Here is a 27,540-nt window from a genome sequence, read left to right on the forward strand (position 1 = left end):
AAATTGTGCAAAGTGGCATTATTAAACAGGATCCATTGTAATCATTGCAATTAATTTCTATAAGCCAAGGGCTGAAGGAATCCAAAGGAGAAGTTTGTGGGTAGAAGTCGCCCAGAATCTTTGACAGGCTTGCGGCATAATCGGACAGGTGTGTGGGATGGACCCATGTTCTCCAAGCCAGTGGTTCTCAAACTTGAGTATTTTCATCAGAATCGCTTGGAGGGTTTGTTAGCCTCGCCCCCAGGCCTGGGCCCCACCCAGTGATTCAGATTCAGTGAATTTGCATCTCTAACAAGTTCCAGGGCATGCTTGATGTTCTCAGGACCTCAATTTGAATAACACTGCTGTAAATCCCAGACACGAGGGAGGCAGGTGTGCTGTGGGCTAAAGGCTGGAAGCAGAAGGTAGATGGAGGATTCGTGCTGTCGGATCTTGCAGGGAAGGACTGTGGGCACCCCCGGGCACCCCCCCACACAAAGGCCTGGGTAATCCCCGTGTCCCAGAGGCTAGGGTGTCTGGGAGCTCCAAATTCCCTTGAATAATCCAATTCTGGGACTAAGCCCTTGGCTCTGTGCCCCAGTAGGCAGGCCTGCAGCCCTGCCTGCTCCTGTACCTAGCTCTGCCCAAAGACCCCCAGATCTACACTGTTTCAGAAATCCAGTGACCTTGGAGGGCCAGAGGAGCCATTTGTAGAAAGGGGGCTTCTGGGGGCATCTGTGTCAGCTGACAGGATGAACCCTTGGGGGCACCTCAGGGAGAGGGTAGAGTTAGGGTGTCAGCTAGGACACTTCTGTCCTCAGTATTGTGGCCTCCTAAAATCATAGACAAGGCAGCTGTGATAAAGCGACTTGAGAAGATGACAGGCCACTGTTCAGAGGAGTGCTCGAGTCAAGGGGAGGCCCAGAGGTGGGGCTGCTGCCTTCGCCAATGCTGAAACTAGTGCTTCTCCCCTTGAATTTGTCTTATATCTAGGGGTTCCTAATAAGATCATTTGAAGAAAAGTTTCTCTTACTTTCCAAGAACTGAGACCCATTTTCCGAGATGGACCCTATCCCAGGTAGGAATTCTTTCTGCGTCTTCACCCCTGGGTGGGTGGGTGTCATCTTAGAAGAGTTCTCCTTGTCTGTAAGGTCTTAAACTGGGCCTGGATTTGCCTCCTTGTGACTTGTAAAGTGCAACTCATTCACTCATTCATTCATGCATTCAACCACTGTTTATTGAGCACCTACTATGTGCCAGGTCCTGTGCCAGGGTCCCTGTCTTCTAGGAGCTCAGACTGGAAGGGGAAACAGATAAGAAAACAGACAAGGCTAATGTAGTGGTATAAGTGCTATAGTTACTAGGTTACTTATGAGGTTAGCCTAGGAGAAGTGAGGGTACTAAAACATACCCACCCAATCTAGTGGGGTGGAAGGGACAGATTTGCTAGGACCTGAAGGCTCAGCCATGCTCAGTCAGAGGAAGTGAGGGGAAGAGTGTTTCCAGTTGAAGGAACAGCGGAAGCAAAGACCTGGAGGTAAGGGAGAGTGTGGCTCCTTTGGGAAACGAAGCAGAATTCCACTTGCCTGGTGTACTGGGCTGGAGGGAGGAGTAGAGATGATGCTGGTCAGAGAGGCAAGGCCTGACCCCACCGCAGACCTTGGAGGGTAGAGCGGCTCAGGTGGGACTTCTTTTTTTTTTTTTTGTATTTTATTTTATTATTATTGTTATTTTTTGCTGTACGCGGGCCTCTCACTGTTGTGGCCTCTCCCGTTGCGGAGCACAGGCTCCGGACGCGCAAGCTCAGCGGCCATGGCTCACAGGCCCAGCCGCTCCACGGCATGTGGGATCTTCCCGGACCGGGGCACGAACCCGTGTCCCCTGCATCGGCGGGCGGACTCTCAACCACTGCACCACCAGGGAAGCCGTGTATTTTATTTTATTTATTTTTTATACAGCAGGGTTTTTTTTTTAAAACCTTTATTTTTTTATTTATTTGTGGCTGCATTGGATCTTTGTTGCTGCACACGGGCTTTCTCTAGTTGCGGCGAGCGGGGACTACTCTCCGTTGCAGTGCGCGGGCTTCTCATTGCGGTGGCTTTTCCTGTTGCGGAGCACGGGCTCTAGGCGTGCAGGCTTCAGTAGTTGTGGCACGCAGACTCAGTAGTTGTGGCTTGCGGGCTCCAGAGCTCAGGCTCAGCAGTGTTGGCGCACGGGCTTAGTTGCTCCGCAGCATGTGGGATCTTCCCAGACCAGGGCTCGAATCCGTGTCCCCTGCATTGGCAGGCAGATTCTTAACCACTGCGCCACCAGGGAAGTCCCAGGTATCAAGGTTTTTTAAAAAACGGGCCTGAATAGGGACTTCCCTGGCAGTTCAGTGGTTAGGACTCCGTGCTTCCACTGCAGGGGGCATGGGTTTGATCCCTGGTTGGGGAACTAAGATCCTGGATCCTACATGCCACGTGGCACGGCCACAAACAAAAATGGGTCTGAATAAATGACAGTGTCTAGAGATGTGCACTCCAGTGGAACAAAAAAACATAAAGAAACACAAGGGAATTATTCCTATAAAAATCTGAATAGGGACCTCCCTGGCAGCTCAGTGGTTAAGTCTCTGCGCTTCCAATAGCAGGGGCGTGGGTTCAATCCCCTGGTCAGGGAACTAAGATCCCACATGCCTGTGCAGCCAAAAAAAAAAAAAAAAAGTCTGAACAGTGGTTCCTTTTAGGGAGAGAGAGGGAGAGGGCTGGGATTGGGATGGGGCACAGAGAGGGGAGTTTCTGGGGAGTCTGGCAAAGTTCTATTTTTTTTTTTTGGCCACACCATGCGGCTTGTGGAAGGCTTGTGGGATCTTAGTTCCCCAACTAGGGATTGCACCGAGGGCCATGGCAGTGAAAACACTGAGTCCTAACCACTGAACTGCCAGGGAACTCCCAAAGTTCTATTTATTGATCCATGTGGTAGTTACAAGGGTGTTTGCCTCTCGCTAAGTTGTACATTTATTCTGTATGTTTTTCTGTTTGTCTTATTTTGTAATAAAAAGTTTTTTTTTTTAATTGTTGTTTGTTTTTTAAAGTGTGAACTCAGGAGTCAGCCACCTGGTTTCAAATCTCAGCTCTGCCACTTATAAGCTATGTCTTCTTGGGTGAGTTATAAGACCCTCTGGGCCTCAGTTTCCTCATCTGCAAAATGGGGATGAGGTTACAGGGTTGTTTTGAAGACAAAACAAGCTAGTATACTTGAAGCCCTTGGAGTGGTGCCTGGCACATAGTAATCCTGATACAGGTTTTTGCTATTTTTATGATTATTGCATTGTTATTCCCTATTTCCCTATCCCTTCTCCCATGTGTCTTCATGCCTCCGTGATCCCCTCTCAAGGAAAGGGGAAGGGAGAGCCAGCCTTGGCATTCTTTAATAACTGTGGCTGAACCTCTCATTGACAGTGACAAGATAATCACAGCTTAAGTCTGGGATCTGGCTCTATGACCAGGGAGTGACGATCTGCACAGTATGGTCCTGCAAAGTGGACCTGATGCTGTTGGCTGTGCCTGTGGCTTAGGCTGCAGGGCCAGAATATCCCTTCACCCCTCTGGAGGTGCCTGTCACCTGCTCCAATGATCTTACTGATGTCTGTCTTTCCTCGAAAGAGGACAAAGGGGCTGAGTTTCATAATCAAGGGATGGGCTTTGGTGGTAACATGAACTTGCTTTCTAACCCATCTCTGCCACTTAGAGAGGTTAAGGGATATAGGTATTAAGGGAGTCCCTCTTCTTCTTTGAGCCTTGTTGTCCATTATTAATGATAATAATTGCACATACCTGGGGGGGTTGTGGAGAAATAATCCATGCATAATGCTTAATAGAAGGCCTGGCTCAGGGCCTTCACACATGCTGTTCCCTCTGCCTGGAATGCTTTTCCCTGCATTCATTGAGTAGCTGTTGGATCTTTCTCATTTCTTGGGGCTGGGCTTGAATGTTTCCTTGGCTTCCCTATTGAAGGAAGGAAGGAAGCCACTGCCACATCTCATTTATATTCTTTAGAGCATATATGTAATTTCTGGCCTAATACATTTATTATATTACTTTTTTTTTTAATCGTTTGATGCCCCCTGCCCTTCACTGGAATGTAAGTTCCATGTTGGCAGAGACCACATCTACCTTGTTCACTGCAGTATCTCTAGTGTCTAGTAGGTACTCAGCAATTATTTACTGAACAAATGAACAAAATCCACAAAAAGCCTGGGGGTGCAGAGGGTGGCAGCCATCTGTGACCACTGCCGTCGGGTGCAGGAAGGGCTCCAGGCCCCACTCCTGGTGGCTTCCTGACCTCAGGTCTCACTCTGTTCCAATGTCGGATCTTTGGGGACCATGTCCTTGTGCTACAGGGGTCTCAAAGTCACAGGCAGTGCCATGGAATCAGAAAACAGACAAAGGATTGGGAGTTGGGCAGACCTAGATGCTAGTCTTTGATGATCAATCATTAACAATCTCTGGGACCTTAAGTCAGTTGCTGAAGCTTTAGTTTTCTCATCTGTAATACCATCCAATATGGTAGCCACTCGCCACATGTGGCTATTTAAATTTAAGTGAATTCAAATTCAGTAAAAATTTAGTTCCCTGGTCGTACCAGCCACATCTCACAAGTTCAATAGCCACGTGTGGCAGGTGGCTGCTGTACTAGATGTGCAGATATGGCACATTTCCATCATGGTGGAAAGTTCAAGTCTAAAGGGACAGCTGACGAGTAACCTGGCGTGCAAGCACTGGCTATTGTATTTCTTCTTGCTTCCCTAATTTGCCCAGGTCAAGGGGAGAGAATGGAAAGGATACAGCAGCTGCTTCATTTATTTATGCGGTGTTGTTGGGTATGTGTTAAGTTCCTTTCATTTATCATCTCACTCCATCTATACAACCACCCTATCTTACAGATGAGGAAACTGGGGTTCAGAGAGGGGTTGTGACTTGCCAAGACCGTCCCTGGTGTTCCTGACTCCAAAAAATTGTGTCCTTAACATAAGAAGAGTCTGGGAGATAATAAGAACAGCTAATATATAGGGAGTGCTGACGATGGCTGTGTAAGGCACTCTTGGAAATTTGCTTTTATATAGTCCTCATTCCAACCCTGGGCGGCTGAGGGTTCTCACCACCTCATTTACAGGTGAGGAAACTGAAATGCAGAAAGGAAGTGACTTGCCCAAGGCCACCCAGATGGGAAGGCATTTGTTTTTTTTCTGTCCTTGTCCCAGGCAACTTTCCTGTGACTCATATCCTCCTGGGGGAAGCAAAGAATAGCCAAGTCCATTCTCCCTCCCATGGTCTCCCATTGGAGACCCAGCCAGGTTTCTCTTGGTTCAAGTTGCCTACTTGGGGCAGGACCAGGAGACACCGTGGGCTGGTTCCCTGACTCTTTGGGTGGTTCTGATCCCCCTGCTATCTAACTACTAGAGGCCCTAGGCATGGAAACTTGGCTTTGGGACCAGACCCACCCACCTCCAAGACCAAGGGCTGGCAGGGCGAGCTGAGCAGAAGGCAGGGCTGGCCCCCTCCCCTTCTCTGTGTTTACCTTTTGAACTTTTATTGTGAGCTTATCTTTAAAGGGGAAAAATATTCCATAAACTTAAAATAGGCAAGACTTAATTAATAGCATGCTTTGTTCCTCTGATCCTTATCTATATAGGAAGAAACACCCCTTTTCAGTTTTGTGGGACAAGGTGAAATTGCCCCTGGGGGCTTCCAAACAGCTCCTCCATTTTCTACTTTTGAACTGTGGGACCCTTTGGCTTTTCCCTCCCTGGGGTGGAAAGGTTTTTCCCAACTCCTTAGCCTGAAGATTTCACCAAGGCCTTTTCTATTTACCAAACTACCAGTGTCACATGTTATAATTATTTCTTCTTAAATGATTCACAGCTACTATGCATTGAAGACCTACTCCCTTAAGGGCTCCTAACACCCTTACGTGGTGAATCTTATTTCCATTTTACAGATGAGGAAACAGGCCCAAAGAGGAGAAATGACTTTCCCAAGGCTGCATAGCTCTAAGAAGTTGAGCTAGGCTTTGAATCAAGGGGTCCATGCCTCCATACACCCATGACTAATATTTATTGAGTACTTAGCTCTGGGCTCAAGGGTCCTATGATGCTAGCTTCTAAAACATGTCCTTATTTTCCTTGTTTAAAACATTTCTTTTTACTTCTTACAGTCCTACATGGCATGTATAATTATTCTCTCCATTTCACAGATGAGGAAACTGAGGCTCAGAGAGGTGAATTCATTTACCCAAAGTCACACAGCAATTAATGGTGGAGCTGTGATTTGCACCAATCTGTGTCTGATAGGTAGCCTGGCTCAGAGGAAAAGGAGTAGATTAGAAGCCAAAAAAGCCACAGCTTTTGCCTCTTCATTGTGTGGGCAATTCATCTAACCCTTCTGAACTTCATTTTCTTATCTGCATAATGGGGACATTCTATTTTCCCAACTTCTTGAGGTGAGAATCAAATGGCTGGGAAACAATGGTTCTTGAGAACCTGCTCTCTCAGGGCCTGAGTTTATGCCTTATGCCAGTTTTGGATGGAATTATGGTGAATTTTATCTTTGTAAAATTCTCTTCTGAGTTTTCCACAAAACATTTATCTTTCTTCCACAAACAGAGAAAAATAATTTAGGTACATTTTTAAACCATCTCATTTAATCCTTGCAACAACTATGAGATGGATGATCTTATTTGCACTTTAGGAGAGAAGTGATTAGAGAGAAAAGGAGTAACAGAGCTGGGGAGCCACTAAGAAAGAACCTGAACCCAGTTCTGTCTGACTCTCAAATCTCCATTCCTGTCACTCCATGGAGGCAGATCCTCCACCCTGAGAAGGTTCTGGAGGGTTTGAAGTAGCGTTTTTTTTAGATGGACTTTATATTTTAGAGCAGTTTTAGGTTCACAGCAAAGCTGAGTAGAAAGCTTCAATACACAGAGTTCCCATATTACCACGTCCCCACTCCCCCGACCCATACACCGCTGTCCCGCCATCAACATCCCCACCAGAGTGGTACATTTGTTACAATTGATGAACCTACATTGACATGCCATTATCACCCAAAGTCCAGTTTATACTAAGGTTCACTCTTAGTGTTGTACATTCTACGGCTTTGGACAAAAGTATAATGACATGTATCCACCACTATAATATCACACAGAGTAGTTTCGCTGCCCTAGAAATTCTCTGTGTTCTACCTATTCATCCCCCCACCCCCTGCAATAACCCCTGGCAACCGCTGATCTTAGTGTCTCCATAGTTTTGCTGCATATAGTTGGCGTCATACAGTATGTAGCCTTTTCAGATGGGCTTCTTTCACTTAGTATTATGCTTTTAAGATTCTTCCTTGTCTTTTCATGGTTTGATAGCTTATTTCTTTTTTAGCACTGAATAATATTAGACTATCCCATTGTCTGGATGTACCATCGTTTATTTATCCATTCACCTATTGAAGCGCATCTTGGTTGCCTCCTAGTTTTGGCAGTTATGAACAAAGCTGCTGTCAACATCCGTGTGCAGGTTTTTGTGTGGACGTGGGTATTCACTTCCTTTGGATAAATACACAGGAGTTTGATTGCTGGATCTCATGGTAAGAGTATGTTGAGTTTAGTAAGAAGCTGCCAGACTGTTTTCCAAAGTGGCTGACCATTCCCACCAGCAATGAATGAGAGTTTCTGCTCCTCTGAAGACTTGAAGTAATTTTTGGAGAAAACCAGCCCCAGCTGAAGGAGGTGGGGATGCAGCCACTCTGAGGGTCCTTGGGCTCTCAAATGGGGCTGACCTTCCACAGCAGGCAGGAGACACTGGAGGCTGGAGAGAAATGGCCTGGGCCCAGTGCCACCAGGGAACTGACACCCTTGCTTTCCTAGAGCTCACACTCTCTGCTGTGTGGACAGCCAGCCTTGAGAGCAGGCCTGGGGCTATTTGGGGACTCCTCTAGGTCAGTGACTTTTTTTTTTTTTTGGCCACACCACGTGATCTTAGTTCCCTGACCAGAGAGCAAACCCATGCCCCTTGCAGTGGAAGCACGGAGTCCTAACCACTGGACTGCCAGGGAATTCCCTAGGTCAGGGACTTTGGATGTAATCCTGCCTTGGGGTCAGGACCTCCAGTCTGGCTTGGCAGCTGCAACCCTAATCCTTTTGTCTCCTGCCCCCACTGCCATCCCAGCCCTGAGTCCCACTCCTGATAACCCTTCAGCTGCCAGAAACTTGACTCCCTCCGCCCCAGTCAAGTTGCCTTGCCCCCAGGAGACTGCCCCTGAGCCAGAATCTCTCAGATGAGACCCCATTCTGTAGCAACCAACTTCTGCTTGCAGGAGCAACGCCTATCATTTGAAAACTGCTGGCCCCTATCCCTGCGGGCTTGTTTCCTCTGTTATATACATGGGGATAGTAGGCTATGGGGCTTTCAAACACTGTAAGAATCTCATGAGATAAGAGAAAGAGCTTGAATTGAAGGGCCCGATTCTTCTGTTAGGAAATACCCTGTTAAATGGTACCACCAATTTCACCTGCCCCAGGGTGAGGGGGTGCTGCCTACAGAAGACATTGTCACCCTTAAGGGGCACAGAGTCTTCCAGCAGAAAGGAGTTTGAGGAGGCTGCAACCTCAGTGATTATACTTATCATGAGCTCTGGGCATTCCTAAAAAAGCCTAACTCTGGCAGTCTGTCACAGTGCAGGTGGGGTTACATTGCAGAAAGCAAAAACTCAGGGACCCTTTCATTCCAGGATAACGACTGGTTGAGTGCTTGGCTTGTGGCAGCCACTATTCTAATGTCTATTCTATTCTAATGTACATCGCCTTCTCCCCTCCCTCCTCCACCCACCTCCTTCTCTTCCTCTTCTTCCCTCTTCTTTTTGGTAACAGTTTTATTTAGATATAATTCACATACCATGCAATTCATCTATTTAACATGTACAAATCAGTGGTTTTTAGTATATTCACAGAATTGTGCAATCATACCATAATTGATTTTAGATATTTTCATTACCCCAAAAGGACACCCTATACCCTTTAGTTATCACGCCCCAATCTCCCTGCTTCCCCAGCCCCAGACAAACCATAAGCTACTTTCTGTCTCTATAGATTTGCCTATTCTGGACATTTTATATAAATGCAATAATAGACTTTGTGGCCTTTTTTTTTCTGGCTTCTTTCACTCAGTACAATGTTTTCAAGGTTCATCCATGTTGTAGTCTGTAGCAGTACTTTGTTACTTTCTGGCTGAATAGTCTATTGTATAGATATACCACATTTTAAAAACCCATTCATTAGTTGATGGGCATCTGGGTTACTTCTACTTTTTGGCCATTATGAATAATGCTGCTATGAACATTCATGTACAAGTGTCTGTGTGAACATATGTTTTTATTTCTCTTGGGTGAAATGGAGTGAAATTGCTGAGTCAAATGGTTGCATTACCTTCTCTAATTCTCACGTCTACCCTTTGAAGTAGAAACTATTATTATGTCACAGTTGAGGAAACTTGAAACTCACAGAGGTTGCCCAAGACCACATGGTGAGTGAATGGTGGAGCAGGGTTTGGAACCCAGGAAGTCTAACTCAGATCCCATGCTCATCCCGCCTCCAGGGTATCAGAACTTTTGTTTTACCTAAGAGGTAGCCTAATCGACAAGCATCTGAACCTCAAAAGCGGGGCCAGGCCCCTCGGTACAAGGATAGCCCAGCAAGGCATGGACTCTGAAGGGCCTAGTTTGGGGGAGGGGGGCTAGCCAGTTATCTTGTTTACCTTCTGGGGTGACCAAGGATCTAGGAGACTGGGAGAAGGCTTAAGGTTAGGGTTTCTGGGTCCTTTTCAAAAGTTTAATCGTTTCTGTGATAGTGCCTCCTAGACTAGACTGCCTTGAGGATAAACATGAGCTCCTGGAAGCAGTGTAGTAAATGGCCAGAACATAGGCTTTACAGGAGGGAGGAAGTCTCCATCACCTCTTTGTGCCTGTGTTTCCCCATTTGCACCACGCCCCTGCACTGAGGGCTCTTCAAGCTCTGACTTGTCAGGTTCCTCCAAAGATGACAGGTTTCAGAGGAAAGTAGGATTCGACACTCTAGGGCAGGGCCCCAAAGAGGCCTTGGGAGGGGAAACAAGTCTGTGGGAGGAAGCAAGTCCAGATTCTTGCAAAACAGGGGGAAAAAAGTGGGACCAGTAGAGGATACTACAGAAATTGTCTCTGTGGGAATCTGCTCTTGGGGTCTGGGGAAGGAATTCGGGTGCATTTAAATTCCCCACCTACACTCCTTTTCCGTACCTCACTTTGTTCCTTTATAGCATTCCTCATTGTTCTAACTAAATAATTGAGTCAGGACTGTGATTCTCATGCGAGATCCTGGGTGTAGTTTTGTTCACTGCTGCCCAAAACTGATTGCCTGCCAGGTAGTAGGCAGGGTTGTCAGATAAAATGCAAAAAAGCCCAGTTTAATTTGAATTTTAGACAAGCAATAAATTATTTTTAGTATGAGTATGTTCCATTTATTTGAAATTCAAATTTAACTGGGCTTCCTGTATTTTATCTGCTAAATCTGACAACCCTAGTAGTAGGGTCTTGATAAATAATGTGGAACAAATGGATAAATGGAGTTTTGCCTTGGCTCCGCCCTAAACTTGCGGTTTGACCGTTTGGGCAACGCTCCTCCCCTCTCTGGGCCTCAGTTTCTCTGAGAAGTGGGAGTTCGGGCAGCGACCACAGCGCAGGGATCGCCAAGGCAGGAGAGCGCTGGGTGAACTGCCAAAAAGCAGGGAGGAAGCTAGGGTCATGCCTGTACGGGACAGCCTGGACCTCCATACTGGGTACCTCCAAGTCCTTGCCGGAGCCGGCAAAGCCCCAGCCCCTCCCCTCCAAAGGGGGGCCTGCCCGAGGCTGTCGCCATGGAGATATGGGTAGCCTGGAGCCCCTCCCCCCAAGCCACGCGTTTCCGCTGCGTTGGAGCCTTCTGATTGGGCGGCCGTCTGGACGCTACCACCAGCCCAGAGCCCGCTAAGGGGTGGGGGCGGGATCTTCGTGAGAACCTTGCCCTGAAAACCTGTGCCTGTGGCCTTTCTAGAGGAGGATGGGTTCTCTTCTCACGCGGGGAGAAAGGCCGAGTCTCAGGTCGGAAGAGTGATCATTGCTTCTCCTACTAGAGCGTATGCTCATGCTTCTCCCTGAGAAAGAAAGGGGGCGGGAAAGTCGGCAGCGCCCCCTCGGGAGCCTATTCGGTCCCCAAAACCTGGAACACCGGAAGTGCTGGCGACGTGTCAGTGCGCCCTATTCTAAACCTTCCCCGCTAGGCCCCCTTTCCTATTCAGCTGTGGGATTCCGGGACCGCCTGGGCGCTTCCACCTCGCCACTTCCGCATTGAACCGCCGCTTCAACCCAACTCTGCGCGCGCTCCCTCACGTGCCTTGGTGGTTGGGCCAGCTCCTGGGAGTAGCCACGCCTTTTCCCGCGCCTGGCAGGCAATGGGCGGGCGCCTCCCGGCGGGGTGGTGGGTAGTTAATGAGGGCCGGGTGCTGATTGGCTGCAGGGTCGTGGCCGGGGCTGGGAGGTGGGGTAGGTTGTTCCTGAGGTGGGAGGTGGTACCCGTGGCTGAGAAGTAGGCCTGAGAGCGACATGTCTCCGGCGGCTGAGGCACAGCGGCCCGTGGCGCTGTTTTTCTGAGTCCGGGGCGGCCTGGCGGGGCTGAGGACAAGGCTCGGCGGAGGCTGCCCCCCGCTGTGGAGGCCGCCATGCTGGGCGCCCGGGCGGTTGAGGGAGCCGCCGTGGCGCTCCTGCGACTGCTGCTGCTGCTGCTGCTGCTGCTGCCGGCGCTCCGGGGACCGGGGCTCGGCGTGGTGGGCTCGGCTGGGGCCGGGCTGCCCGAGAGCGTGATTTGGGCCGTCAACGCCGGCGGAGAGGCGCATGTGGACGTGCACGGCATCCACTTTCGCAAGGACCCTTTGGAAGGCCGGGTGGGCCGAGGTGAGAGCTCCTCGGCTGAGCCGCCGGATTCCGGGCCTGCCGTGCCCGGCGCAGCGGGCCCCGAGCCCCTTCCTCGACCCTGGGGCCACGTCTCTGGAGCGAAGTTTCTCTCTACGGTTTCCTCGGGAACCCGATCAGAGCCCAGAGCCTGGCATTGGCTCGAAGCTACCTAGAGCCGTCGAGGCAGAGAGTTGGCGAGAAGTGATATTTGGACCTCGCATCCTGCATTTTCTTAACCCCTCACCTCCACCCAAGCTAGGAGAGTAAAGACGAGGGCGGCCTGTTGCCACTTTGAGGCCTCACGGGTTTTTCGGTTATCGCTGTCCCTGACCCGGAGGTTCTGCTCGCCTTTCAAGTCAGTTTCTGGTATATTCCTGCCGACCCAGAAATGGGCCGCTTTCTTTGCCCTCTCTGCAAGAGCGGGGCTTGATTCTTAGCCAGAATGGAAAGGAGTCTTCGAAGAGGATGGGCCAGGAAAGTTTGATTGTAGCCTCCTCCCCCAACCCCCTTTGGAGCGGGGCATGTGTGTGCATAAAAGTAGAAGCTGCAGGCCCTTTCCAGAGGGCGGTTATGTCGAAACCATACTGCACAGGGGGCTGGTGGTGTGTCAGCTGGGTCAGCCAGCGTAAGGTCTGAATATTCCGTCTGCGAGTGCGGAGAACCTACCCTAAGTGGTCCTGAGAGGTGTGATTCCAGCTTATGGGAAAAATGATTTTGACTTAATTGATTGAGCAACAGTAGTTTTGACAGAGCTGCACAGTTCTCAAAGTTAGTGTAAGAACTGCCATGGGAGCTGGTTAAAAATACAAATTCCAGACCTGTAGATTAAACCCAGGTTTCTGCACCCAGGGCTTCTGATGTAGGACATCTGCAGACCACCCTTTGGGAAAATCTGCTCTAGACTCTGTTTCTTCTGTTAGTAGGATTGGAAAACAGGATTAAGAAGGAAGTTCGTCGCTTCATGTGTTGGAAAGAGATTTATGCCGTATGCTGGGTTCAGAGGCTGCCAGATTGGCAATATGCCATCTTCAGAAAAGTAGGAGACAGACCTTCTCACTCTTTTTTCCACAATGCCAGATTTGGCTCTTGCCTTTCCTAAAGGGTTTAACTTAGTTCTTCCAACCAAGTTAATTGCAGTGTCCTGGAGTTTGTTATATTGGGGAGTTTATTGCTTCCATACATGTCACGGTGTTGGGACACAGAGCTGTTTTCTGAAGCACTATGTTTGTCTTCAGTTTAGCTCTGGAATTTATTTAGCCCTGGCATGTAGGTCTCAGTAGCCTGGGTTCAGCTGAGTCAGGGCCCTGGTCTCTAGCAGCTGTAACAGCAGCCAAAGCCAGACTTAATAGCAGGAGGTCATTGCTATCTCCATCCTGGACCCTTCCTCTTTCTTCATGGGTGTGGGCAGGGAGGAAGGAGACCGTTTATGGACTTTGCCTCTAGAGATAGCCATGGTGAGACAGTGTGCAGATGGTTCCTTTCACTTAACAGATACCAGGCTTTACATAGGTTACATTATCCTCTTTGGTCCGTTGTGCAGAGGAGGGAGCTAAGACCACACAGGTTTAGTCCCCAGCTACTCCCCTTATTCAGAAATCGTTGTTTTAATTTGTTGGTGCCGGTGGGTTTGGTTTTTTTTTTTTGGTCTGGTCAGCACTCAGCCAGGCTCTCTGTCCTTGGGTTATTGGCTCATGGTCGCAGTTCCTTTGGAAGAGTTTATTGTAGCAGGTAAAAGTATGCGACTTACCAAATTACCAAAGCTCATGTGTACTGGAGTCCTGTCTCAGACAGACCCTGCCACTCCATAAAGAGGTTCCCTGCTCCACTCTGGCGGTCCATTTGGGTATGAATTGTAGCAGTATTAAGGCGTGGATGGAGAGTAGAGGGCGGTCGTTGGCTTGTAGGCTGTTGTAGCTTGGACCAGCCAGTTGCAACATTGCACTTAGAGGGCTCCTGAGAGTAGCATTTTGTTGGCTTTAGGTCTGGGGCTGAGAAGTGATTTATCTTCCTCTCTCAGAAGGCAGCTCTCTAGTTTCTTTCTGTGTGAGGGAGTCAGCACCACCAAGGGTGGTGCAGCGGTTCCCTCTGCCTGCCCTTCTCTGGCACTGTTTGGGTAAGGGTTGCCAGGTATTTGGAGACCCTTGCCTCCTGCAGCTATTTATAGTAATTGCGGTAGGAGCTGTATGTCTGTCTTTCCCACATGCCTGTGATATTGTTTCCAGCACGCGAGGAAAGTCCATTTTTATGTTGAATGAATTCAGGTATTTGTTGCCAAGTTAATCCAGATAGGAGTTTGGCCTGCTTTTGAACTTGCTGTTTCTCTATAGCGTCTTTGTAGTTCAGCGTTCTCGTAACCGTGAGTGGGCCAGGGCACCCAGTGGCTTTTGCTTTCAAAGGCACTTCATAATGTTTATTGAATTTCATTTCTGCCTTGAGGATAGCTAGTGCTCATAGAAGATGCTGACAGCCTGGGAAAGGCTTTTTTCAACCTGTGTGCTTCAGCAGATGGAGGTACCACTACCGAGAGTGATTCAGAAGCGCTCCGTGTGGGATTTTGGTGTGCTATGCATTCCAGGTTCTTTTTAACTTGCTTTTTCTGGGTTCCTCTTGACTCTGTGGTGGAAAAGACCTGGTTATTTGGCTTGAGGGCATTGAACTTGGCTTGGTTTTAGGAGATATTTCCTCTTCATAGAAGGATGCCCGCTAGTCATTTGTATGACCTTGAAGTATTCGCTTTCCCTCTCTTGAGCCTTCAGTTTTCCTTCATAAAACTTGTCATGCTTTTGAAATCAGTGACACGAGTCTGAAAGTTCTCCTGTCCAGAGTAGGTTAAAGTGTCTCTATCTTTTTCTTTGCTCAATGACCTTTTACATGGAATTAAAAGTGGAGCAGAATGTGGCTCTGGAGGGGAAAAAAGCTGGCCAGGGGCCTGAGCCCATCGGATGACTAATTCTGTAGACCTAACGAAGACCCTTTCCTTTTGGCTGGGGAAGGATTTGGCTTTGGGGAGATAAGAGCTTGAAAAGATAGTGTGAGAGAGACACTGCTACCTCTGATTTGCTTAAGACCAAGGGATTTGCTTAGAATTCTCTTCCTATACTGCCACATAAGGGGCAGACTTTGTTTGCAGGCCCTCCTAGAAGCAGTTCACTGGTAGAGAATTTAGGTAGGTGATACCCCATTTTCCAGGTGAGAAAACACCTAGAGAAGACAACTTGTTCCACATCACATAATAGGTGGCAGAGCCAGGATTCAAATCCAGGCCCCTCTTACCTTCAAACCTGGGCTGAATTTTTCACGTAGCCTGCTGACTCCATTGTCTAGAGCTAAAAAGCTGGGGACATAGTGTGGGCCCTTTGGTCCCCCTCCTTTGGTTAACTATCTGAACCATGTCCTACCAGCTGCAGTGGTGTGCTGCATGTGTACACTGTATTTCAGAGAAACTTAGCTGTGAGTGCATAAAGGCTGGGGTGGGGGCGGAGAAAAAGTCCTTCTTGCTATTGTCTCTTTTGGGACTTGGGCAAAACTTTGCCTGTGGCAAATCTCGTTGGAAAGCCACTTGGGAAAATATTTAAAGGTAATTCCAAGATTGTTAAGTAGTTTTTTGCTCACATGGCTGAGTTTTCATAGCCGTGGGACTGAGAGTGCCACAGATTACATTACCATCAGTTTCTCACTTTTTCCATGCTGGAAGGGGGGGAAAATGATTCTGTATACATGCACAACCTTTTCTGTGTCTCTGAAAAGCAAATCTAGTGACTGTTGCAAATTTGTAAGGATCACGGTCTTTCAGGAAGAGGGAGATTCTTAGAACTCAGGTGGAAGAGGACTGGCAATCTTTTAATCTTTACAGGTTTGTGGTCTGAGCCTGGAACAGAGCTGGGGCAGTTGGCAGTACATCCTTTGCAGTGCTACTCAGCCCCCACCTTCTTTGATTTCTTGAAGAGAAATAGGAAGAAAAAAATGTCTGGAGACAAAAGTGCAATGAGTTTCCTGTTCATTGTCTCATCGGTCCATCTGATCTCCTGGCTGCCATTCACTTACAGGAACTGTTAACACTTCTGTTTATTTTTCCGAGGGCTTGACCTTAGCCATTGGATCTTTTAGTTACTCTTTTACCTCCCTTAGAGATAAAAGATCCTCTCCCTTGGAGTTTCAGAAGATAAAGCTCCCGGAAAGCTCCCGGGATGACCGCTCTCAAACGTCACCCAAAGGATCTAGGTGCCAGATGTCTTCAGAGTCACCATGTGAGACTGGAAGATGGTCTTAAAATCTTAATTCCAAGACTTCTCCAAGGAGGAGGAGAGACTAGGCCCATGTACTGAAATCACTGCTAAGTCTGTGGTTTGGAAAGTATCAATAGATTGATGGAGCCCTGGAAAGCATAGCTAGTCATCTCTGGGGCCGGAGTGTGGAATCTTATATTTGAGGAAAGACCTGGGTATGGTATGTAACGTGGGGGAAAGAAAAACATGTACAGACCCGTCTCCTACTAAGATTGGGGGCAAGCTGAGGGCAACAGAGGTTTTTGGCTCTTCTAATACCCACCCAAGTAAGAACTTTTTACTATTACTCCACCTTATTCCTTGTCTGTCTGAAACGGGAAAGGTGGCTCCCTCTGGACCTGGGCATCTTAGGCCAGGGGTGCCAATAGGACCGTGGCACATTTTCTTTCCCTGCTAGGGTGGCTCTGGCCCTGTGGAGAGGAGTGCATGGCTTGACTGCTCTGCAGGCACCTCCTTTGTTACCATTTGTTCATTCAGCGAATCATATTGAGTGCCTACGTATGTGCCAGGGCCTGTGTCAGGTGCTGGGGATATCGTAGGAGCTTGTTTTCCTTTCGGTTTGTCTGGGGAAAAGTTCAAGAGCCTGCGTGAGGTTGAGTTCTATGAGTCTGTGGGAAGTAAGGTGTTTGGACCCAAAGGAAATTAGAGAACATCACATCCTCTTTTTTTTTCTCCGGTCCGCGGGCCTCTCACTGTTGTGGCCTCTCCTGTTGCGGAGCACCGGCTCCGGATGCGCAGGCTCAGTGGCCATGGCTCACGGGCCCAGCTGCCCTGCGGCATGTGGGATCTTCCCGGACCAGGGCACGAACCCGTGTCCCCTGCATCGGCAGGCGGACACTCTCAACCACTGCGCCACCAGGGAAGCCCATCACATCCTTTTTTTAATGAACATATTTCTTTTGACCATCCTTGGAACTTTTTGAATGAAATAATTATAAAAAGCAGCCAAAGCTGGTATCTTAATTTGTAGTAAAGACAATGAAGAATGACTTTCCTAACAGATATCCTGTTTTTTATTTAGACTGAGCTTTTCTGAATGAGAAAAAAACAACATTCTTTGAACTTAATTGTCTTGCGGTGTTCCTGGCCATCCCCCTGGTTTTATGAGGTTTCTCTGAAGCTCTCCCTCACCAGGGAGCCCAGCAGCTGTAGCATAGTGCTTTGTTCTAGTAATGAGTTAGACTTGTTCCCTTCCCATCACTCTGGATATAGTTGGGGAAAAGTCATTTTCACATGCTTTCAAAAAGTTCCGCTATGAGGGTTATGGGAGCTTCTTGGGGTGATTAGTGCTTGGTTTCTTTCATTTTACTCTTCCTTGGTAACGGGTTATCTGATTCTTGCCTTTGTGGCTGGTCTCTTGAGAGCCAGGTGCAATGGAGGTGGCCCCTTCCACTGGGAGGGTTATTAGCATTGCTCTGGAAATGCCTCTGGTGGTTCTGGGGTCTCCACTCTTCTTTTGTGTTCTGCCTCTGACATGGTTTCTCTTTGTCTTTTGTGCCCAGCCTCTGACTATGGCATGAAACTGCCAATTCTGCGTTCCAACCCCGAAGACCAGATCCTGTATCAAACAGAGCGGTACAATGAGGAGACCTTTGGCTACGAAGTGCCCATCAAGGAGGAGGGGGACTATGTACTGGTGTTGAAATTTGCCGAGGTCTACTTTGCCCAGTCCCAGCAGAAGGTGAGGCCTGGTCAGGCCCCTGCTTGACCAGTGGGATGTTACCACTTTCGGATAGCCCTCTGCTAAGGGCCAGAGAGTGTGAGACGTGTTCCCAGAAGGGAGGAACAGATGAGCTTTGAGGAAAAGCGGGATTTTTTTTTTTTTTTTTTAAAGGCTGTACCATGCGGCCTGCAGGGTCTCAGTTCTGTGACCAGGGATCAAACCCAGGCCATGGCAGTGAAAGCCCAGGATCCTAACCACTAGGCAGCCAGGGAACTCCCAAAGCTGGATTCCTTTTGCCCAGCTGTGTCCCATTACTACACGACTGAACTTGCCTTGGGATTGGTGACAGAAGGCTACGCCAGAATCCTAGTTCTTGGCCACTAATCCTCTTAAGGCCCTCCTGGTTATAGCCTCTCCCTTCTTGGTTGTCAGCACCTTCTTGTTTTTAGCCCTGTTCTTTTCCTGTCCCTTCCTCTGAATTTCCTTCTTTCCATGTTGAGCTTTTTGTTTGTATTCTTTGTTCCCTACGGCCAGTGTGCGACCTTGACAGTGAAGGAACATGGCTTTGATTTAGCTCAGGTAAAGGACTCTAGCCACCCTGGAGTATATCCAGTCCTGTCATTCCTTGAATTACTTTTGAACTTGAAGCCCAGGCAGGTACCTCATGTCCAACTGGGGAAGGGGTGTGAAGCGGGTGGTTTTGACATTGTCTCCTTTTCTCATCTTGGCAGGTATTTGATGTGCGATTGAATGGCCATGTTGTGGTGAAGGACTTGGATATCTTTGATCGCGTTGGACACAGTACAGCTCATGATGAAATCATCCCGATGAGCATCAGAAAGGGGAAGCTGAGTGTCCAGGGGGAGGTGTCCACCTTCACAGGGAAACTCTACATCGAGTTTGTCAAGGTAACGCTCCTACTCTGCCCTCACAGCTGAGGATGAGCTCAAAAGAATGGGTGCAGGGGGGATGTTTGCTGCTGTGTGGGGTTGACCGCTGTTTCCCATTTCCTAGGGATACTATGACAATCCCAAAGTCTGTGCACTCTACATCATGGCTGGGACAGTGGACGGTAAGTTGTGTTTCTGATCTGCTTTTTGACGTGGTCTGAAGGATATGATTGAGGAAGCCTTTGGGGGGATGGTTTAGCTGATCGCTGTTTTGAAAACACTAATACTTAAAGCCAGATTGTGGGGAACTCAGAGTCTGGTGGCCGGGGGTGAAGTGTAGCATGGTGCTAGCCGTAAGCTTCTGAGTAAGATCTGTGTTCATATCTTGCTGCCGCCAATTAATCAGCGGATTGGTTTTGGACAAAATCCTTTAACCCTACTATAAATTGGGATTAATAATGTTACCCATGGTGTGCCCTGAGCCTTGTAGTCATTTGGAATTGCCTAAAACTCATCCTTATTCTGTTTCTTTGACATCTGTGTCCTGGGGGCAGAAAGAAGAAAAAGGCAGAAAGAAGGGTCCTTGAGTGTTTTGGTGTGCTCCAAGAGAGTGCAGCATTGCTGGGCTGCACTGAGCAAAACTTCATCTATTAATGTCTCCCTGTCCTTGGGATCCAGCCTGAGAGTACATCTCTTTCTCAGGGTTGAGGGTCCTGGCTGCCAGCTTTCCCAGGCTGATTTTTGCAGAGAAAGTTTCTGTCTTAGTGACTTTTCTCCCCCATCCCACCTCTGTACCTTTCCCCACCTCATCCTGGAAGCACCGAGGCTCGCATCCTTTTTTTTTTTTTTTTCCGCATCCTATTGTTTTGACATCCCAGAGGATGTCTTGCCACCAAACTGATTTGTAGCCAGAGTCCCTCAGGAGGGGACAGAAAACAGAGGGGTAGTGTGTGCTGAGAACCCACAACTCTGTGGATCAGCTTTTCCTTGATTGCTGTGTGAATCAAAAGGGAATGTGGGATTGTAGGAGGGAGGAGGAGAGGTTTGAAAAGGTTAATCTTTGGGTGTCGGGTCATTGTCCTTGTCCAGTCTGGTTCTTTCTGGGCTCTGAAGAAGTAGGACAGGAAGGGGAGATAGTGAACCTCTCCGTGCTCAGGGCTTTTACTACGTTTTAGTTAAATCTAAAGAAGACAAATGTTTGCGCAGCAATCTGCTCTTCTCTAGGCTGGGAACTGTTTCTGCTCCTTCCTGTGGATCCTGCTTAGGTCACAGGGTCTCTTTACTGTGGCTCATTCACTGCCCTTAAGGGCCTCACGTAAATGCCATGGGTCCTACTTAAAAAGTGTTCTTCTTCTTGTGTCAGATGTACCAAAGCTGCAGCCTCATCCAGGACTGGAGAAGAAAGAAGAGGAGGAGGAGGAGGAAGAATACGATGAAGGGTCTAATCTCAAAAGACAGACCAATAAGAACCGGGTGCAGTCGGGCCCCCGCACGCCCAACCCCTATGCCTCGGACAACAGCAGCCTCATGTTTCCCATCCTGGTGGCCTTCGGAGTCTTCATTCCAACCCTCTTCTGCCTCTGCCGATTGTGAGAACAAATCACCATCCTGAACAGGTGGAGGGGTGTGGGAAAGAAACCAAACATGTTGGTTTGGGTTTCTGTATTTTTTACAGTGATTAACAAAAACAAACAAATGAAACACACACACACACACACACACACACACAATTAAAGGAGATGAAAAGAGGCGGAGTGAGTAGAGAGCAGCCCTCATCCACCACCTGGTCCTAGACCTGCTCCAGTCCTAGTTCTCTCTTTGTGGTGGCCCCCAGCCGTCTCTTTCCTCTCCAGGGTACAGAGGGTAAACTGGATCCTACCTGGTCCAGGGTGTTCGTCCGTAAACACAGTGGAAAGGACTCTGAACTCAGAGCAGACACGGTTCCTTTTTTTAGGTTAGAAATTAACAGCAGGGAAATGTCATCTTCTTACCTGAGAAGACTAGCGCTGGGAGTTGGGTATGTTGTGAAGTTATGTCCAGATAAGTTTTCAGATGTCCTGGGATTCAAAGTGTGTGTGTGTGTGTGTGTGTGTGTGTGAAGGTGTACAATTTGTATGATAAAGATGAAAACGGAAGGGGGATTAAAAAGAAGAAAGAAAAGTAGATACTTCCTTACTTGGAAGCCTTTCTGGTTTTAGCCCAATGATGGTTCCACCTTAAGTGTTTGAGCTTTGTCATTGCTTGTCTCCCTGACATGTGCCAGTTAGAGAACTGTCTGGTATCCGAGACGATTAGTTTATATCAGGTCCTCAAGTTGCCTCTGACTTCTTACCACAAACGAATCATTTTGATTTCAGTGCCTGTTGGGGACTTGATTTCCTCTCTCTCTCTCTTTTTTTCTGAACCTGGCTCATTTGAAATCTCTCTCTCAACCATCCCGCTAAGTTATTGCCAAGAAGGGAAGGAGACATAGGGATTTGGGGTTCCCTCTGCTTGAATGTCTTATCCTCTACCACCTCACCTTACTGGTACCTCCCTCCCTGGATCTCTGAGCCAGCAGCCAGGAGGACCTGACCCAGCAGTTCTTTTATTGGCCCCTTTGTAGGGTCTTGCTGCCAGGGGACAGGGATGCTTTCCAGCCTGCAGCAACAGAACACTTGACCTTAAAAGTCTCTTCTGGTCTTTGGATCAGAAAAGGCTTATGTTAGCGTAACTTAAGAGCAACCTCGGAGACTTGAGCCCTACTAAGTGACTGACCACTGTTGAGAGTATCTAGTACCTGATGTTCATTTATTTCCACATCCTTCCATGTCACGGTTCAACCAGTTTTGGTTTAAGCCTAGAGCTGCCCCAAGGAGCTAGACTGATTGTCTGTATCTGGCCCAGTGACGCCTCTCACTGACCTTAATAGCGTGCCCTTTTTGTCCTTTCATTTCCTTGTCCAAGTCTCAGCCAGGTTCTTGATGTGACGGGGCTGAAAGATTGCCAGTCAGCCATAGTCCTGGCAGCTCTGAAGCCACCCTTAGCCTCTAAGTGTTTGCCTTGAATTCCATGGGAAAATTTCTGCAGGAAGTGAGGCTTCCTTGTTCCTCTCCTTTCTGGTCCCTGTCATCCTTTTCCCAGTTAGGGGAGCAATGAGGGAGGACCCAGCCAAGCTACAAGGAATTTTGTGGATGGAAAGCCACAGGATTAGCTTATGCTTGGGCTGGAGCAGCATAGAATCTTAGGCCAGGCTCATCCTTTTACAATGCGTTTAATTTTGAGTTTGTCTCTTTGGATATGTTTTCCAAGAGCTCCATATATTTGAACTGCTCATTATGTGACGAAGTAAGTAGCCCTTGGGCTCATGTCCTGGGTTTTGGTTCTTAATGAGTTACTCCAAGTCAGCATTTAGTCCTTTGAGAGTCGTAGCCCTTTATTTCAGCTGTGACTTAGGCCTCGATACTTGGGTACTGAGTCAGGCAGCTGGACAGCTGCGGCCTGAAGCTATAATCAGAGGAACACTTCTGGAGTGCTTCATGAAGCTCCTGCGTTATAGGATGATGTCCTGAAGCCTTGGTCCTGGGACCACCTGCCTGGGGCAGTGGACATCCTGACTATTAATTGGGCTTCTGACAGGGGCTTCGAGTCCCATTCCGTCACAGCTCTCCAAAGCCGTAGGCTACTGCCAGTAGAGTAAACAGGATGCGGGAGGACTTGCTGCCTCCATTTTGCCTTGTTCATTAGTTTGCCTGGGTCTCTCTGAGGAAGGAGGGCTCCCCGCCTCCTCACCTCAACCCTTCCCTTCGGTGACTCAGAGTCTCAGAAGGAAACCCTGGTTCCTGGGGCCATTTCCTAACGGTACTGTAAGCCAAGCAGCTTTGCTTCTGCCTCTGTTTCCAAGCCCACCCTTTCCCCCTGAGCTCAGGGATAGGGACGGGCACTTTCCTCTTTGGTTGTGCCTGAAAGGAAGGAACATCTTTCTGTGGCTCACAAAAACTAAAGGGGAAGTGAGGAAACAGGAAGAAGTATGGGGGGGGGCTGGGGTAGAGTCCCCTGGAGCCAAGCACACCCAGATCACAGAGCTGCCCAGGGCTGGTTACGGTTGGCTTGTGATGCTGAACTTGAAAGTTTGTTTTTTTTTTTTGGCTGTTTCAAGATGATATAGGTACATGAAGTTTGGGTTAAAGGGGTGGGGATGGGGTACTCTTTATTTTTATTTTTGTATTGTGTATGTCAAGAATCACTCTGTTGTTCATCTTTTGCTTTTTGCACTGTTTGTCCCCACGTCTGTATCCTGAGCTGGTGCTAGGGGCTCAGAGGCTGCGCTGTAGGGGAGTCTGGGTGGGGTTGGGGAGGTGAGAAGTCACGCCCATTAGGCATGGGGAAGGAGAGGCCTGGGCTCTTCTACTGGATCCATGCTTGTCCTAGGGTTTTAGATCTTCCTGAGCCCAGCTGGCCAAAGCCAAGAGCAGATAGCCAAGGTGAAACTCTTGTTGCCAGAAGTGTGGCTTGGGTTCAGTTTCCGGGTGGACTGGGCAAAGATGTCTGAGGGAGGTGGGCTGAGAGTCTGCAGTGTAGCCCTGATTTGGGTCAGGGACCAACTGGCCTCTAAACAGACTTTTTGGGGGCTTCACTCATTGCTGACGGGAACATCATGCCAGGAAACAATCTTTGGGACCCATGTCCCCTAAACCAGATACATTTTTCTAAAAAAGCCTCCACTATTGAGGAGAAGCTGCTCAGTGTTTACCTTGCATTCTGGTGACTTGAAAGGTGGTTCTCTTTGTGTCAGTGGTGTCAGATTGCAGGAGGACCACAGGGCCTGCAGGCCCACCTGTTGGTTTGAGAGTGTGATCTTGTTTTCTTGTTCCCACTGTTTGCCTAAGAGATACTGGCCTGAAATTGGAGGATCACAGTAGAGGTCACTTAGGCTTGGAAGAGATGGGGTGAAGTTTGAGTTAAGTTTACCGCCCCCTTTCTTTGCCTGGGAACTGTTTAATCCAGTTTTAGAATTGTGATTTGACTTCTTTTCTTTTTGGAGAAGCTTCTGTTTTAAGGAATTTCTCTTCCTCCATATCCTGCCTCTGCCCTCTCCCGGGAAGGCCTGGCCATGGCTTCTAAAATCTCAGTTGAACTTCAGAAAACAGCAGCAGTATTTTCCCTTTCCTAGCACTTATATTCCTTTCCCTAGAAATTGGCTCACCTTGGGAAGCACAGGGGGAGAATCAGCAGGTTCTTGACCCTCCCAGGGGATTGGGGAAGGACCCACCCGGTCAGCACAGTGCCTTGTCCTCTCCTGCTCTGAGCCAGGGTGGGCGTTCCCTCTAGATTCAGGTCTGGGCAGGGGGTCTCACAGTCCCTTCCTCCCCCTCCCCTTTGCTGTCTGGCTCTGACCTAATCCAGGTGTCTTCTTGCCTCGAGGAGCCTTAATGGCATCAAGTGGCAACATTAATACTGTCCTCCATGCCTTCCAAAAGGACCTAGAAGAGCAGGTGAGCTTTCCAGAGTGAGAGACGAATAGATGCTCCTGTTTTCAAAAAACAAGTTGGGGAGGGAGGGTAAGCTTTGGGCCTCCATCCACTGTGGCCCCTGGGGAAGGAGCCTGGGGCGAGGCTAAGTGATGGTGCAGAAGCAGAACCAGAAACACCCAGGATCAGTTCAGAAACCAGAGAAGAAATCTGCTTTTCTTCTATGGGAAGATGTAATTAGGGATCAAATGCTCTAAGAAAATTGCAAAGAAGCCTTCATGTTCAAGCTTAGGAGAGATCAGAGTAATTTTTCCCTTTCAGTCTGAGCTAGGACTCTCTGTATTTATATCTCTCCTGGGGCAAGAGGGCTAGATTTCCTCATTTTGTTACAAGACTAGGTTGGCACCAGTGGGTCCGCTTCCCAGCGAGGGCGGTTTCTTCCCTGTACATGGGTGGCTTGCTGCCGCTGGTTTGTCCTTGCCCAGCTGCATTTGGCAAGCTGGCTGTAGGCTGCCAAATCATTTGGATAAGGGCAGATGATTTGGGGCCTGGCTGGGTTGGCAGGAAAAGAGCAGGATGGATCTCTTGGGACGGGTTCCCCCCTCCCCACCCCCCAGGAGTATAAAAACAAGGAGCCAGGATTGTGCTGGCAGCCTGGGAAACAGCAGTGCCTGCTGGAGTTGGCACAGAGGGCCCTGGCACCTCTCGCATCCAGGCAGTCTTGTGAGAGGGGAGCACGTAGCACCAGGAAAAGCAGAACTCCATTCTCACCTCTATTCTGAGCTTCGGGGCTTTATTTCAGTACGAGGAAAAACAACAACAATCTGAAGTGCGCTTTCCGTCCTTTCAAAGGACAACTGTCGGGAAAGGAGGGCTGAGTTGCCAGGTGGGAGGGGAGAGTTGGCAGGGAGAGGCATTATGGCAGAACCAGGAATGAGACATCCTTGACTCCTGTCTTCCCTGGTGTGTCATGATCCAGGGAATGAAGAGAAATTTGACCCTGGATTAGTTCCCTCCTTGGATTTTCCTTCCACCAAATTCTCCCACGCTTGGACCAGCTGCCCATTCAGAGCTCAGGGCAGCCTCTTCAACCACTACTGGCCTAACCTGGCTCGTCAGGAAACCAACCCCACCCCTCTAGATCGGGCCTGGCTGCTCTATTCTGTACCCAAGTACTGGACGATAGTGTCAAGTTCTTAGTAGCCCCTGTAGCTCCAACTCTAGATTCCCATCCTCTCCCTGCAGAGGCCAAACCTACTCTCTGTCTGTAGCCACAACACGCATTTCCAGCGACACAGTGAGATGTGATTGAGGGGCTTTGAACCTGGCTGGCCCGGGAAAGCTGTAGGGGTGGATAGAGCTCTTTCCTTCTGGGCTGTCTCCATCTGTCCCTACCCCTTCCATGCCCCACCCTACTCCCACCAAAAAGTAAAAAAATCAGGATGTTTTTCACTGTCCATTGCTTTGTGTTTTAATAAACAATTTGCAGTGACACTCTGTGTTGGGATTGAGTTTGAACTTGATTGCAAAGAAATGACGTGATGGGGTGGGAAGAGGGAAACCCAGGGGTTCTCTTGGCTGCTAAGGGTTCTTCCGTGATGAGTCTGGGAGCTTTCTTTTCTTTTCACCAGGATGTTTGGTTAAGGGAACGGAGTTTTGTTAAATGCTGCCTGGCCATTTCAACCAGCAGCTCATTCAAGGAAAAATAAACAGTTGTTATGTTTCCACTTTCACTGGAACACCAGGCCATGAAACTTTCACTTCCAAGGCACGCTGAGCCTGCTGCCTCCCCTCCGGTTTTCCCCTCAGCTTCCACAATAGCCTGTGGACAGACTAAGCCATGGGATGGTTTTCTCTGCTTTTTCCTTTTCTGATGTGTTGTCAGTGTTGACAAGGGAAGGGGCAGAAAGAGCAGGAAGGATTTTTTTTTTCCCTATAATTTATCCATCATGTTTTATAGCTGAGGAACATGAAGCTCAAAAAACTTTAGTAATTTACCCCAGGCTAGTCAGTAAATGATCAAGCCAGGATTCAAACCCAGTCTATTTGTCTGCAAAGCCCATGATCTTTCTAAGGCTATAAGAATAATAATTACAGATATCTTTTATTGAGCCTTTGAAATGGGCCAGGCACAAGGCCAAGCAGTTTTACAGATGTTATCTCTGTTTAATCTTCAACCAACCAGCTGGTACTTTTAAGAGGTGAGGTGACTTGCTGAAGACCACACAGCCAGCAAAAGGCAGAACTGAGGTTTTACACCAGGACTCTTGCTCTTAATCATTATTCTCTGCAGCCTTCCACTCCCTGCCTGATGCCATGTGCTGTGTTTCTCCAAGCAGGAATGGAGGCTGCTGGTTTGGGGAATGGGAGGGAGAGCTTGGCCTACCTCCCTCAGTTATCCCTTGAAGGGCAGAATTCAGTGCTCAGCTCTAAGAATGAAGCCTGTGTGGATGGAGTCTGTTCTCAGGGCCCAAATAAGCCAGGAGGCCCACAGAGCCTCATTCTTAGCTTGAACCCACCCATAACTGGAGTTCTTTACTAATTTAGACTTGGCTGTTACTATTTCAAGTAGCTTCGCATGAGCTGCCAAATGGGGAAGAGACCTGAAGAAGCCCTGCTCTAGGGACTCGCAGGGAGGGAAACTGTCTGACAGAAGATCTTGGGCCAAGTGGGGGGGGTTGGGTTAAACTACTCTTGGGTCCAGATCCTTTTTTTTTTTTTTTTTTGGGTCCAGATCTTAATCTCACTAAGGAAATCAGGCTCCCGGTTGGCTGGAGCCGGTGTGTCGGACCTTTCTCCATACTTAGTACCCCATGCCCCTCCACCCCCCATAGAGGAAGAGAGATGAGTTTTTCCAACATTTACTGGAAAGCCTGTTGCCATAGCAATGGTGAGGGGTCAACAGAGGTGAAGCACAGGTGTGGAGTGGGCAGGCCTCTGCTCTCTAGCAACCTGAGATGGTAGGCACCTCACCGCGGTACTCTGGCCCAAGAGTCTTAGTTTTGTTTGTTGCTAACCACTTATATTAGTGAAAAATAACCCCACTTAGTTTTTGGCTGGGGCCTTGTCCTAAGACTTCCTCTCCTGGGTTTTCTTACGGCTTCTACTTGACTCCGTCTGTTGCTTCCTCAAGCCTTGGTCCCCAGCTCATTTCCTCTCTGCTCTGACTTGACTGTTCTTTTTGGTCACCGCACTTTTCAATCCAGCTCCATGGCTTCTCCCTGCCCAGGGTGCCTGCCCTCAGCAGAGGGGTCCTGGAGAAAGAGGCCACTTAAATGTATTGTC

The 27,540-nt window shown here is 48.5% G+C and overlaps 1 protein-coding gene across 3 annotated transcripts; it reads left to right on the forward strand.

Moving 5' to 3' along the window:
* The first annotated feature begins 11,042 nt into the window (after nucleotides 1–11,042).
* On the forward strand, nucleotides 11,043–26,053 carry MLEC (malectin). 3 transcript variants are annotated; one of them, XM_060028194.1, is made up of 5 exons: nucleotides 11,043–11,117; nucleotides 17,755–17,933; nucleotides 18,647–18,823; nucleotides 18,930–18,987; nucleotides 20,169–26,052. In XM_060028194.1, the coding sequence occupies exons 2-5, from the start codon at nucleotides 17,769–17,771 to the stop codon at nucleotides 20,396–20,398; spliced, it is 630 nt and encodes a 209-aa protein (XP_059884177.1). In that variant the 5' UTR covers nucleotides 11,043–11,117; nucleotides 17,755–17,768; the 3' UTR covers nucleotides 20,399–26,052. The 3 variants fall into 3 exon arrangements, with proteins under 3 accessions (XP_059884177.1, XP_069397413.1, XP_059884176.1); XM_060028193.1 differs by lacking the exon at nucleotides 11,043–11,117 and adding an exon at nucleotides 11,568–11,966 and having other exon boundaries at nucleotides 20,169–26,051; XM_069541312.1 differs by lacking the exons at nucleotides 11,043–11,117; nucleotides 18,647–18,823; nucleotides 18,930–18,987 and adding an exon at nucleotides 11,567–11,966 and having other exon boundaries at nucleotides 20,169–26,053.
* Nucleotides 26,054–27,540: the final 1,487 nt, after the last annotated feature.

This window comes from Delphinus delphis, chromosome 13 (assembly GCF_949987515.2).
Source record: "Delphinus delphis chromosome 13, mDelDel1.2, whole genome shotgun sequence".
NCBI lineage: Eukaryota > Metazoa > Chordata > Mammalia > Artiodactyla > Delphinidae > Delphinus > Delphinus delphis.